Source organism: Natator depressus, chromosome 17 (assembly GCF_965152275.1).
Source record: "Natator depressus isolate rNatDep1 chromosome 17, rNatDep2.hap1, whole genome shotgun sequence".
NCBI classification, from domain to species: domain Eukaryota; kingdom Metazoa; phylum Chordata; order Testudines; family Cheloniidae; genus Natator; species Natator depressus.
Window position 1 is genome coordinate 9796197 of NC_134250.1, and position 13448 is coordinate 9809644.

The 13448-nt window shown below is 42.1% G+C and overlaps 1 protein-coding gene across 2 annotated transcripts in view; it reads left to right on the forward strand.

Annotated features, from left to right (window-relative positions):
- Positions 1 to 2424: 2424 nt before the first annotated feature.
- The window catches only part of NLK (nemo like kinase), a 109833-nt gene continuing 98809 nt past the window's right edge, over positions 2425 to 13448 (forward strand). Inside the window, exon 1 of one of the 2 annotated variants that reach the window (XM_074974474.1) lies at positions 2425 to 3088. In XM_074974474.1, the coding sequence (XP_074830575.1) occupies positions 2631 to 3088 (458 nt within the window). In that variant the 5' untranslated portion in view covers positions 2425 to 2630. The remainder of the gene's footprint in view (positions 3089 to 13448) is intronic. The other variant, XM_074974475.1, reaches the window with a different exon arrangement.

The following is a 13448-nucleotide window of genomic DNA, read 5'->3' on the forward strand; positions in this document are numbered from 1 at the left end:
TCAGTCTACCTAAATCGCTCAGGGGTGTTAAAAATCCACATCCCCTGAGCGACATAGTTATACCGACCTAACGCCTTGTGTAGACAGCACTGTGTGAGCAGGAGAGCTGCTTCTACAGACACAGCTACGGCCTCCCGGGGAAGTGGATCCACTCTGTTGAGAAGTGAGAGAAGACAACCCTTGTTTTGGAGGGAGCCAGGGGTCGCTGGGGGTTTTAGAAACCAGGTTCTCTATTAGCCATACCTGGCTCCGCTTCCGAGCTGGGTCACGAAACCCAGGTCCAAGAGATCAGATTATCTCTGCCACTGCAGGGACCTCCCCCGCCCCCTGGTCTCCCTTTGGTTCGAGTCAGTTTCACTTGCTGGTTTTCACACCCCAGCAGGTTACTGCCCCTCAAGCAGGGAGCCATTTAAAACCAACCCTCCCCCCTTTAAAAAAAAACAACCCCACAAACGTATTTCTAGCGGTTGGGCTGGACCAACGGTTCTTTTTTGGCAGTTTATTTTGTTGGGGGGGGGAGTCAGAGGGGGTTTAAGGCTCCCCTGGCCTAGATCCTTGATTCCACAGGTTGGGGCGGGGCGGATAAAGCCCGATGCTGCCCTAAGGCGACGCACTCACGCCGGCCACCCTCAGGCAAGGAGGGCCACGCTGCGGGCGGCCTGCCAAGCAGCCAGCGGCGGGGCCGACAGGCCAGCGTGAGGGGAGCTTGGGGCAACACGGAGCCCTGCGTCTGCGGCCTGCCCGCGCCTTCGTGCCCCCACCCCCGCGCAGCCTAGCAAGCCGCGGCTACCACCAGCCCTCGGTCATCTCAGGCTTCCGGAAGTTCCTTCCCCCTTAGGCCCTTCCCTCCACGCCGCCCCAGCTCCGAAACCGACCCCACTTGCTCCTCTTCTCTTGCCAGTAGCGTCCTTACCTCACCCCGCCCGCCCGCTCCTCTCGGATTGGCTGCTTCTCCTGCTCATCGCGTCCATCCCTGCCTCTGACTGGTCGTCTGGCCTTCGCGGAAGATGGTACAAGCCGCTTCCTGGTCCGTCACAGGGAACCTCCCCGTTACGATTTGAAGAACGACGGCTCCATCAGCATCCGTCACTCGCGAGAAGGGCTGTCAATCACCATGAGTTCCCGCCTTCAAGCTCTATTGGCCCGGTGACCTTTTTGGGGGTGGGTTTTAGCTGTGGGGAAAGCCGGTTGGTCAGTTGGGAGAAACAGAGCTATGTGATTGGCCAGTAAGGTGAAAAAGGTGCGGCCATTCGAGGTGAGGGTTGTGTGAGGTGAGGGAATCTCGCGGGGTCTCGCCGGCTCTGGGCGGGAAGGCGCGTGGTGATTGGATAGCAGGGCCAGGCAGGCGGGACTGAGTCTCGGAGACTCCGCAGCCGCCGAAGCCTACGGGCTGGCTGAGCTCCGCTCTGCACGGTGATTGGCTAGGGGCGGCTCTCGCGGAGCCTGGTGGGCCGGGTCCGATTGGCTGCGGGCGGGTGTCGGGCACGCGCCCCGCATGGGTGGTGGGGAGGGGAGGCCGGGTGCGCGTGCCCGCCGCTCGCTCGCTGTGCGCTCCGCTCAGGGGCTCCGTGAGGAGGTGAGTCTCGGCGGCAGGAGCGGCGGCGGCGGCGGGTCGGGCGGCTGAGGAGGAGGCGGAGGCAGCTGCCGGGGGGCGGAGCGGCGCCTTGCGGCGGGGGCCTGAGGACCCCCCCCTCCTCTCCTTCCCGCACACACTCTGCGGGAGACCCTCTCCCCTCCCCCCATCCCGGCTCCTGCTCCTTCCCCTCCCTGCCTGAGGGGGGGGCTGCAGCCTCCGGGCTCCCCCCCACCCACTGCCCCCCCCCCGCACTGGGTCAGGCTGTCAAGGCCCCGGGGAGGCAGCCACAGAGGGGGCTGGGGCTCCTGCCGCCTCTCTCCCTCCTCCCCCCCTCGTTTTCTCTTCCCCCCTTTATTCTCCTCTCATTCCCTTCCCCACTCCTTCATTTGTCACTTTCCCTCTCCCTTCTCCCATCCCTCCTCCTGTCTCACATCTTGATCCCCCCCCCATTTATTTTATCTCCGTTTTTTCCTCCCCCTTCTGTTTCTCATCCCTTCTCTGGCTGCTCTGTGCGTGTGCACAGCGCGCTTCTCTGTCTTTCCAGGGAAAGTTGCGAGCCTCCCAAGTTTTTAGTCTATTTCAGGGGGTGGGGGTATAAAAGAGGGGAGTGATGTAGACGGCCTGGGGGAATCTCTTGGAAGGTTTTGACGTAGACGATGTGGGAATGGAAGGGGTAGGCTTGTCAATACTCTCAAACTATTCCAGGGGGGTGACTTCAAATCCTTTTTCTGGGGGGGAGGGGGAGTGATCATTTTATTTCGAAAGACTGGCGCAAAAAGCCCCAACAACCCAAGGATGGAGTTTTAGTAGCCAACCACGGCAGAACTCTTGGGGGGGGAAAGGGGGGTTTGGGGCGCACAGGCTCACGTGTACGTGAAAAGATTCGTCAGATTGTTTGGCTTGATGGAGATGTGAAGCTAGTTGAGCTCAATGCTTTTAAAGGTGGGCCGTGTATGATGAAACCTGACTTCTTTTAAAGTGTAGCAAATTTCATTTTTTATGGCCAAATGACAGCTTGACCCAGTTGTTATCCAGTCAAAGGGCATTTTTTTGAATGTCTCTTTGTGGCACAACAGCCAACGCAAAAATGATGGCGGCTTACAATGGCGGTACGTCTGCAGCTGCAGCAGGTCACCACCACCACCATCATCACCACCTTCCTCACCTCCCCCCTCCTCACCTCCATCACCACCACCACCCTCAACATCACTTACATCCAGGCTCTGCGGCTGCAGTACATCCCGTACAGCAGCATGCCTCTTCAGCAGCTGCGGCTGCGGCAGCTGCGGCCGCAGCTGCGGCAATGTTAAACCCAGGGCAGCAACAGCCATATTTCCCATCACCGGCACCGGGTCAGGCCCCTGGACCAGCTGCAGCGGCCCCTGCTCAGGTACAGGCTGCAGCAGCTGCTGCAGTTAAAGCGCACCACCATCAGCACTCACATCATCCACAACAGCAACTGGATATTGAGCCGGACAGACCTATTGGATATGGAGCCTTTGGTGTTGTCTGGTGAGTACAGAAAATAAACTCAGCTAATTTTTCCTTTTCATTATTTGCCAAATCATAACTCATTTTTGTCATTTGGGCCTGAATACAAGAAAGCTACTTACTTACAAATTGCTTTTAGTGATTCATATCTATTGTAGAAAGTTGGTTTCACTTGTTTTTGTGGGGCAACAATCTCATACCATTAGGCCATGCTGTAAGCCAAGTCAGTTTTTGGATGACACCATTATTTTGAGACAAATGCAACATATTTATACATATCTTAAGAATGAAATGGCATTTGTTTTCCTTAGAGGTGAACTGCACAGCTTTAAAATAAAATATTAATTTTAGATAACAATTGAGTAATAGAATATACTTTTAGACTTAAGAGTTTCAAATGGGAAATGTGAAAATTAATACTTTTTTTAGACACCTGCCAAGATTTTAGTTGAGCAGGCTACATTTGCTCTACGGTAACACGTTACAGACCACCTAAGACAGTGATCCCTGTACTTTGCACTTTCATCATAAATGGATATTTCTAGCTTACCTCTGAATGTCCTGTCTTCTCCCCAGCCACTTATTTCAGTAGATCTTATTTTTGGAACGTAATCTCTTAAAATAGAATTAGTGACCACTCAAACTTTAGCCTATTTAATTCCCTTTAGCTCTTCTTTCCAGGGTCACGGAAAGAAAACCAGCATTTATTTTTCATTTTTATATGATGTTGATTTTAAATCAACAAATTTACCACTGACTGGAAGATGTTAGAAACACGAAGTATGTCTGGGTTTTGGTTTTTGACAGAGCAGGCATATTGCAGCACACTTCCTGTATCACAGATATGAAGTCACAAGCATATTATAATTGTGGCATGACCCCATGAAACTTCTTACTGAATTTGTTTAACATAACTTCTTGGTGTCATTTAAGGGACATCTGCCTTAGCAGCTTTCCTATAATTTCATTTTACTTAAATAAAAGTACTGTATTCTTTAAAGCTGTGATTGTCTTTGTATGCTGGTACGTACTGCAGCTCCAGAGTGTTTTACAGTAGAAGTCTTTGAAAGACAAGACTTTATTCTTTTTAAAAGATAGGTGATTGAACTATCCAGACAAATGTATTCATTACAAAATCATCTTTTTAAGAAGACAAAACATGTGGCTTAAACTAGATAAGCCTTTAGGGGCTGAGTTAATATAATAACCTGCATTTTTGCTGTTTAAGAGGAAACTTTGAATTTCTAGATCTCTAAACTGTAAATGAATGAAATACTAATTTTTCAAAGTCAAAAGATGACGCATGTTTATAAAGAGCCTGAATTGCTGTATCCCTAGGAAAGGTGCTTTTGCCACTATTCAGTGTAACATGATTTAAGTTTAAGATGATAAAAACTAGAAAGAAGCCCACTGTAAAGATATATCCAAATATTATTTCCACCTGTCCCTGATTTTTATTACTTGCGATATATCTATCTCTGTATTTTGGAATATAGTTTACTGTAGGCTGTGTTAATTTTGGCTACTATGTAAGATCATTTGGTGCAAACATTTTGCTACTGTATGCATTTCCTTAGGTGTCTGTTTTGTCTGTTTTGTTTGCAAACTGCAAAAAGAGACTCGCTTTTGTTGTTAGTACTTTGTAAATATTTCTTTTTTTTTAAATAAAAAGGTGCACAATAAATAATAAAGTATGTCAACATTAACGGTGACAGCAAGAAAAAGGAAAATGTTGTTGAAATAGCAGTTGACTGTGACTACAGTAGAATGATGGCCAAATGTTTCACTGGTATTAATTTAGCCCTGATCCTCCAGTTGGATCCATGCAGATGGAAGGGTCTCCCAGTGTGGCTTCAGTTGCAGAATTGTGATCTCCGTATTTACTTCAAGATAAACTGTGGAATTTTTAATTAAAAATGGTTAAGATCACCATAGTGTGGTGCACAGGATTATCCAGCATAGAATTTAGTATATTCCTATGCACTGAGCAATTAGTTATGTTTAAATTATGTATTTGCAAATTAGTTTCTGTTTTGCACATACTAAATCTGATGAAGAGAGCTGTAGCTCACGAAAGCTTATGCTCAAATAAATGTGTTAGTCTCTAAGGTGCCACGAGTACTCCTTTTCTTTTTGAGATAATTCAGTGATCCTTGCTCTGCTTTTGGCATTTGATGTTATTGTCTCTTCCAGGTGAAATGCATCCAGAATTTAAGATTTAGCATGTAAGCAAATTGTTTTAAAATATAAGAATGCATTTATAATTTAAGTTTGTTTATATGAAATCACCTAAGTTTATTTAGATATGAAAAATGTAAGTTTGGTACCTGTGTGACCTGAGAGCTGTAATGAAACCTAAACTAATTTTATATAATGAATCTCTCTCTTCCTAAACACATCATGGCACTAATTAATTGATGAAAAAAGTAATGCATATGATTTTGAAGGAAATTGGTATTACTTATGCATGTAGATGAGATTTGTAGAAGTAATCCTGCGATTTACCATTCAGATTTATCACTGAATAGTTAGTCAACTGGGACTTGATTTATCTTGGTGCTGAATGTAGCCAGTGAAATAAGTTATCAGCAATGGACAGTTTTGTAAAGGTATTGAATTTCCTGTTAGCTGGCTGGTAAAGATTTTGTTTTGACAATTGAATTAATGTTTGTAATTAACAGTGCCTGTTAGGTTTTGTTTACATCCAAAGGTTTTAGTTTATTTGGCTGGTATGCTGATGTTTTGGTGCAGTCAGTGTGCTGTTGTACTTCACCACTCATGAGTTGTCAAAGCATCATGCTTCAGTGTTTTCCATACTATCTCATTCAGACTTGTTCTGCTACTGTTGTTCGTATACACAGATTATATCCTTGTTTATGTGGGCACCACTGCAGCATAATTTGAGTGTCCTTAACAAATGTCATCTCCCTCAACTACAGGTAGATTCTGAAATAAGCTTAACTTAGCTGGTTTAGCTGTAAGGAATCTCCAACAGACTGAATAGCCATAAGTAAATCACTTTACAGTTCAGGGTCCAGTACATTTTAGCAAAGAATAAACGGGTACCTGCAGTAACTTGACCAAAGACTGGTACTTACGAAAGGTTGGTGAAAGTGAAAAAAAGTTGTTAAAGCAGTGAACCGTTTAAAAGTGCCTTAGCCAGGGACATCTAAAATTTATTTAACTGAGGTCTGTGTTGTCAACTTGCCAACAGTCCAAGGACTACAACTTAACTTGCTTAAAACAGAGCAGTTTGTAGATGTCCTTGTCTTTAAAGGATCAGTGTCAGCTCAAACTTAAATATGTTAAAAATTCTGTCTTATAAATCTTTATCCTTAGTGAAAGTTGTGTGTATTCCTTATTTCAATCCTAAATATGTTTTTGCAAGACTCCTGTACATCTTTAGAATGTGCACATGCACAAGGAGCTGTCCTCCACAGGAGTGCTTCTGTGTTGCTAGGGAGACCTGCTGCCAGCTGGTGGGATTCCCCTACAAAGAAAGGGGCTGTGGCTCAGGGGCTTGGTATCAGAGAAGAAGAGAAAACGCTAGTGCCTGTAAAGCTTCCCCAGGATGGATGTAGAGAAGCTGAAGCAGCCACTGCAGAGCACCCCACGACACCCTGGGCCAATGATGAGGGGTAGATGCTGCCAGGGAGCCCCTTAGGAGAGCAAATGAGTAATTACTTGTGCTGTTCGTGGGAGTTGGATCTGGTTTTGCTGCCAGCGTGCTCCCACAACAGGAGGTGGAGACACAAAGGGATTGGGAACACTTGATGGTGGTCAGAAGACACTATATATGCTTATAGCTCCAGTAGTATCTGGAACACCCCTCCCAAAAGGGTGAGGAACCAACCAGTGCTGGAGAAGATCTGTTATGAAACCTTAAGTGATTTTGACAGTTTGCTTGCATATGTAGGGAACAGGGGTTTGTGTGTGGGAGGGAGAATAGTGTTTTAGAAGGTGCTTACTACAGCCACTAATGTTAATACCTAGATCTTAAATAGTGCTTTTCATCTGTAGATCCCAAAGCACTTTTCAAAGGAAGGAGGTCAGTGTCGTCATCCCCATTTTACAGATGGGGAAACTGAGGCATGGGGCTTTGAAGAGATTGGCCTAAAGTGACTGAGCAGGCCAGTAGTGGAGTTGGGAACTAAACTGAGGTCTCCTTAAATCTCCAGTCCAATGTCCTATCCATAAGAATACAGCATCCTTACTTGGGGTCCATTTCCTAAGGTGTGTGGGAGAAATCCATTTAGTTTCTTAAAAGGTGATGGTAAGGGACTGCTGTTGGAGGGAAGTCCAAACTTAAAGTGGTGTAAATGTAATGCACAGAAAACGTGCAAACTCTAAAAAGCTTAAGAACTTGGTAGGTTAATTTACTAGCATTCACATTTTAAGTACATAGCTTTGAATAGTGGCAACTATGACTTTGTATTCTTGTGTAGTTCATGGAAGAGGATGTATATGGCTTCCAGCTCATTGCATAACATAATGTCCTCTCACTGGTGCATCTGAACTGCCGGCGCTAGGATGTCAACATATATTTCTATACAAATTATGTGTATACAAATAAGCTATAAAACTGAAGACCAGTCCAATTTTGAAGCCTCGAAGTGAAATGAGTTTTAAAGTGTTCGTTTGCTTCAAGTTGAAAAACAAAATCGTAAAGCTTAACCCTCTCCCTTATGGCTTACCAAGTGGTCTGGTTGCTCATATAAAGATGAGACTGTAGCTTGAAACTGTATTAAAGATAAGGACAGTCAGGAGATGCAGTTGGTCGCTGGCCTGTACTTAGATCTGAAATGGTTAAAGCAAATACTAAGTAACTACTGAAAACATGATTATACGTAATTGATATTGTTTTAAGTGGATAAAATGTGGGCCTGAAATTTGTGTTTCAAAGTGAGGTACATCATTGATATTAAATGCTCCAGCCATGAAGATGTTTCTAAAATCAACTGATAAAATCAACTTTTAATATTTTTGTGAAAGCGTTTTGTGTGCTGAGCAAGAGTGCAGTACATATGATTTGTTTAGGAAAAAATATGTTGGATAGTATAGTAGAACAAACAATTGAGGCTGTAAGTTCAGAATCCTATAAACAAGTATAGGATAAACTCTCCTTTTGTGTCCAGATGCTGATGGGAACCAGGATGCTGTTTTGCATTGGGTGTTAATGCAAATCCAAGCTATAAAAGCCTAGAGCTAGTTTAGTAAAGTGTGGTAACTCAGCAGATAGTCGAGTGATTCAAAAGCTTTCATTAAACAGCTTTCAAGAGGAGTTTTGCTATGTTTGCAGACATTACCTTTTGTGGAGCCATTTTGTGTGAAGGTAATTTTCCAATGACACAAAGCTCACCTGTGAGAACCAGGAGAGACATTTGTGGTGATGGTGTTTTTTTTCCTGCTAGCAAACACTGTTATCCATGCAGCAAATGAATCAGGAAGTGATTCTAACAATCAGAAAAATATTCTTGTGTTGACTGACATCTGGGAAGGCAGTTACTCACTTTGTTTTCAATTTACTTCATCTGCAGCTTTGCAATCATCTAGAATGATTTTTCCAATATTGGCATAAACCACCCCCCCACCCCCACCCCCATCCCCATCTTAATGTTTTTCCTTGGAGTTTTAAATGCTAATGAGGCTGAGTAATACTTGAACTGCAAACAGGAAATGCTAGCTCACCTAGATATGGCCAGGTATCAGTAGGAGGCTGTGGAAGTACTGATAACATATTATCCATAGAGAAGGCCACTGCCGAAATTGTTGTAACAAAACAAAACATGCTAATTGAGCAAACCTGAGACAATTCCAACGAGACTATTGGAAAAAAAGTACTAATATGACTAATGGTCTGGAGTCGGTCTTTGCCAAGTAAAGTATATAACTTAATTTTCTTCTTTTTTCTGAAGAAAGATCCCCTATTCAAAATGTGCCGTAAAATATCCGTTTTGCCCAGTAAACCTCTCTTTCCTCATGATGGACTCTAGAACTCTGGTTAGGAGTGCATAAATAAAATGGAAAAAAGTGCGTGAGTGTGTGTGTAGAATTAAAAAATGTTCCTGACCAAGTGCTTGTTTACACCTGGAAAACTCAACTGCAGAAAAATGGGTATTACATTCAGCATTGCTGATAATTCTCTCTTCTAGATATCTATAAATGCCAGTTCATTCAACAAATTTATCTGGTTTGTCTAGAGCAATGCCATAATCTGAAAACTGGATCTACACGTTTCTGATAGAAAAGCATATTATCACAGTTACTGCTTCCATAGTTTGTCTTGTTGTGTGAAGATCTGTTCAGAACACCCAGAAATATGAGATACTGAGGTTGGCGTTGATGTTGTAGTACAATTTCCTGACTTATACTTTAATCTAATGTGTAGGTTTGAAATGTGACCGCTAATTGTTCATTTAGGCAAAAACTCTTTAGTAGTAGCAGGCTATCTTGAATGGATTGAAGACATTGGGTGGGACCATTTCAAACTTGAAAATTACATTAGAGATTTATCTATGAAGTATTCCCGTACTTGTATCATGCTGTAATAAATTCTTTTGTTGCCTGGGACATCTAATGGAGCTAATCATCATTTCTTAACTAAGATATTATGTCAGTTTCATATCACTGGTGCTTAGAGGAAACCATGACGGAGCCTGAGGCAAAAAGATGCAGTGCTGACAATGAGAACGTGACAGAGCAGTGCATATATCGTACCTAACTCTGACTACCACGCTTTAAGAATAAATGGGTATACATCCTTATATGGGTATGCTGGTATTGCTGAAAGGAGTGCTATATTTAAATAATTCAGGGTTGTGATTTTCAGAGTTGCTTGTTGGCTGTAAAGATATACATCATGGTAGCATGATCTTATTCTTGAAATTTTATGTTGGGTATATTGAGATGCTCCTTATGTGTCAAAATTTCACTTCCCAATATTTGTGAAAAGAGAGAACCTATTTTAACATTTCCCAGGCGTTGCTGAATTAAATCAAATGTATGTAAATGACATCTCTAAATATTTTTGTTTGTCATGAGGCGTTGTACAGGAAAAATGTTCTTTCAGCATTGGCATAGTTTCTTATTATATCCAGTTACTAGCTATGAAGAAATTATCTGGAAGCTGGGTGACATACTAAGTAATAAAGTCTGAATTGTTGCCTTGCAAGATGGCATAAAAAACAAGGAATATGGATAATATATTATTTTTCTCTCAAAGGTGGGTGAGACTCTTTTCAGGCAAATCAGTTTGCAGTAAGTTATGCACAGGTCATTGTTTCATGACTAACTTTATAGGCCATTTTGTTCTATTAGACCATTTGCAAGTCTTGATATTGTTTGTATCCATATGTAAATGCATGTTGGCAATACAGCACATGATAGAATCCAATATTTGTTCTTTCAGCTCAGCTCTGCAAATGTTGTAGCTGAACAGCTTGTAACTGGATTGGGAATCAAAATTAGGTTTTCACAAGATATTTATATTTCAGATGTGACTCCCTTCCCCATCCCCCGACTAATGCATTTTTTTAAGCTCATAATTTGTTTTTACTTAGGAGTTTTAGGAGAGAATACACAAAAAGCAGAATTTGAGTCACTTAAATTGTCCACTTTTAGAAGAAACAAAACGCATGCAGCATTTAGCAACAGACCAAGGCAGGGTGGTAAGAGTGAAGCAGAGTAACAAGCATTTGTGTGGTGCCACCAGGCTATGTTGTGGGGTATGCTAGTTGCCTAATTTCTTGGGAGAACCATGGAACTGGGGGAGAGAAGAGAGTAAGAATTAATGTGCTCTGGAACCAGGGACTGGGATGCGGGATGGGAGGAAGTTGTTGACATGTCTGATTCTGGGCTGGCTTGTGATTGTTGTATCTGGGACTCATTTAGCCTTAATCCACTTGGGTAGGATTTTTAAAAACTTAAACCTATTTACCTATGAGTCTAGGACATGAAATATGAGGTAATGTTTTGAGTTGTTTTCCATGAAAGGCAACATACATAGTATAGAATTGTTTCTTAGGCTGAATTTTTGTTGTTAAAATGAGTATCTTAAATAAAAAGAATTTTAAAATTGGAATATTTAGAAACCATTTCCGAAGGTGCTGAGAGTCAAAATTAGCTTTAAATATATGTTAACTTTTTTTCCGGGGAAATCTTGAATGTTTGCGAGGCTACGCAGAATGGTGTGTGTGTTTGTGTGTTTTTGCAGGCTCCTGTATGGAAATATAGTTTCATCTGTTTTGAATTTCCAGGACTGCTTTTAAAGTTCTGCTTATCTGGCCTAGTGTAAGATATTGAAAAGTAGCTTGCCTGTTAACTTTTTGGTTTGGATTGGACAAGACATTGCTCCCAATTTTTATGGTTGTGGTTTTGTTATCCAGGTGATGTATGTATTTGATCTTTCACTACTCAAAAGATTACAATAGAGAAGTGTCAGCTGGCAAGCCCCTTTTGTAAAGAGAGTGACAAAGGTTGTTTTTTTCCTGATTATTTCTACTTGTCGTGGGGAGGGGAATGAACCCCTTTTCTGGGTTGGTATGGAGTATGTGGGACATTGTACAAACACTTTGCATGATCCAGATTCTTCAGTTTGTTTTTATGTAGGAAGATTAAAATACTTTTATTAGTTTACCTGTGGAGTAGATCTATCCTCAGACAAGCCAAATTTCAGATTACATGGTTGCCATTAGAACCCATTCCAATATTGTCAATCATCTGATAATCATTGTGTTCCCTGTACAGTACTTAGTATAGGGAGTACTGAAGTAACTTTAATTATTCGCAAATTAGAGTTGTAAAGATTATGGTGGAGACCCACTGCATGAGCTTAGTTGAAATAAACTGTGCTTGTTTCAGTGTGTGACTCTGTATATGTATGAGAACATTCAGTGCACATTGTGCATTCAAATGTTGTGAAATTTAGTTTTCTAAATAAAAGTAGCTATTGCACATGCACCAAAGTAATAAGGTTGAGAAATTAAATGCAGTGATGTCAGAAAATCCAAAACTATATTATTCTTAGTTGTGGTAACATCAGTATTGCGTATACTAGACACAAGTTAACAACATATGCATTAGTAGCATTCTAGGTGATGTCGTTAAAGTAGTTGTGGGAACCTAATTATGCTGGATTTCGTGACACGTGTACATTTAAATTATGAACTATAATGTTGAATAAACATGGGAATTTTAGTTACTGAATTTATAATAATCTAATTTGGGGTTTTGCAGTAATTAGGCCACTATAATAGTGTTACATGGATGTTCTTTATAGCTGCCATTTAAACAAAATGGATGACACTTTAACTTTTTTAAAGTGGTCTTTCTTGGTTTTGATATAAATGTAGTCTACCAAAACAACAAACCTACCAAACCAAAACCTAGAGTGTCACAAATGTTAAAACGTGAAATCATGCTTTAAAGTACAGCTGGGCTATAGGAATTACTGGTAGCAACTATGGAGCAAATAGATACTGCAAAGTTTGTTATAAAAAATACCAACAAAAACAATGTAATGCTTGAGGTGAGATGGGAAGGAAAATACTGGCAGGGAAAGATTTTACTAATCAAGACAGAAATTCCATGGACTTTTTTTTTTTTCTGTACTCTTTGCAACCATTAATATGTAAAATAAAAGGAGTACTTGTGGCACCTTAGAGACTAACAAATTTATTTGAGCATAAGCTTTCGTGAGCTACACCCGTGAGGGGTGTGGCAAAGCTAAAGCCCGAGCCTCACTGTCCCTAGCGGGGGTCGGGGGCAAAGCCTAAAGGCTTCAACCCCAGACGGGGGGCCTGTAATTTGAGCCCCGCTGCCCAGGGCTTAGTCTTTGGTCCCAGGCGGTGGGGCTCAGGCTTTGGTTTTAGCCCCAGGCCCCAGCAAGTCTAAGCCAGCCCTGGTGAACCCATTAAAACGGCTTTGTGACCAGTTCGGGGTCCCAACCCACAGTTTGAGAACCCCTGGTCTCCTGGATCTTAAATTTTAATAAATTCCACCCAAAACAAGACTATTTGCATATTCAAAAGTAGAAGGGGAAAATAACTAAAAATGTCTTAGCTTAACTTTTTAAAACTATGATAGCTTCACATTTTTCTGAAGCTGCAGACCAGTAGGAAACTAGATGCAGTCAGTTTTTTCAACTTTATTTTTTATGATTTCCTCACTACCTTTCTCTAATGTTGAAGACATGAGAGGAAGTATTTGCTTAAGGATTAGCAACAGAAAAGAGAGGACTAAGGGGGGATATGATAGAGGTCTATAAAATCATGACTGGTGTGGAGAAAGTAAATAAGGAAGTGTTATTTACTCCTTCTGGTAACACAAGAACTAGGGAAATTAATGAAAGAACAAATGAAATTAATAGGTAGCAGGTTTAAAA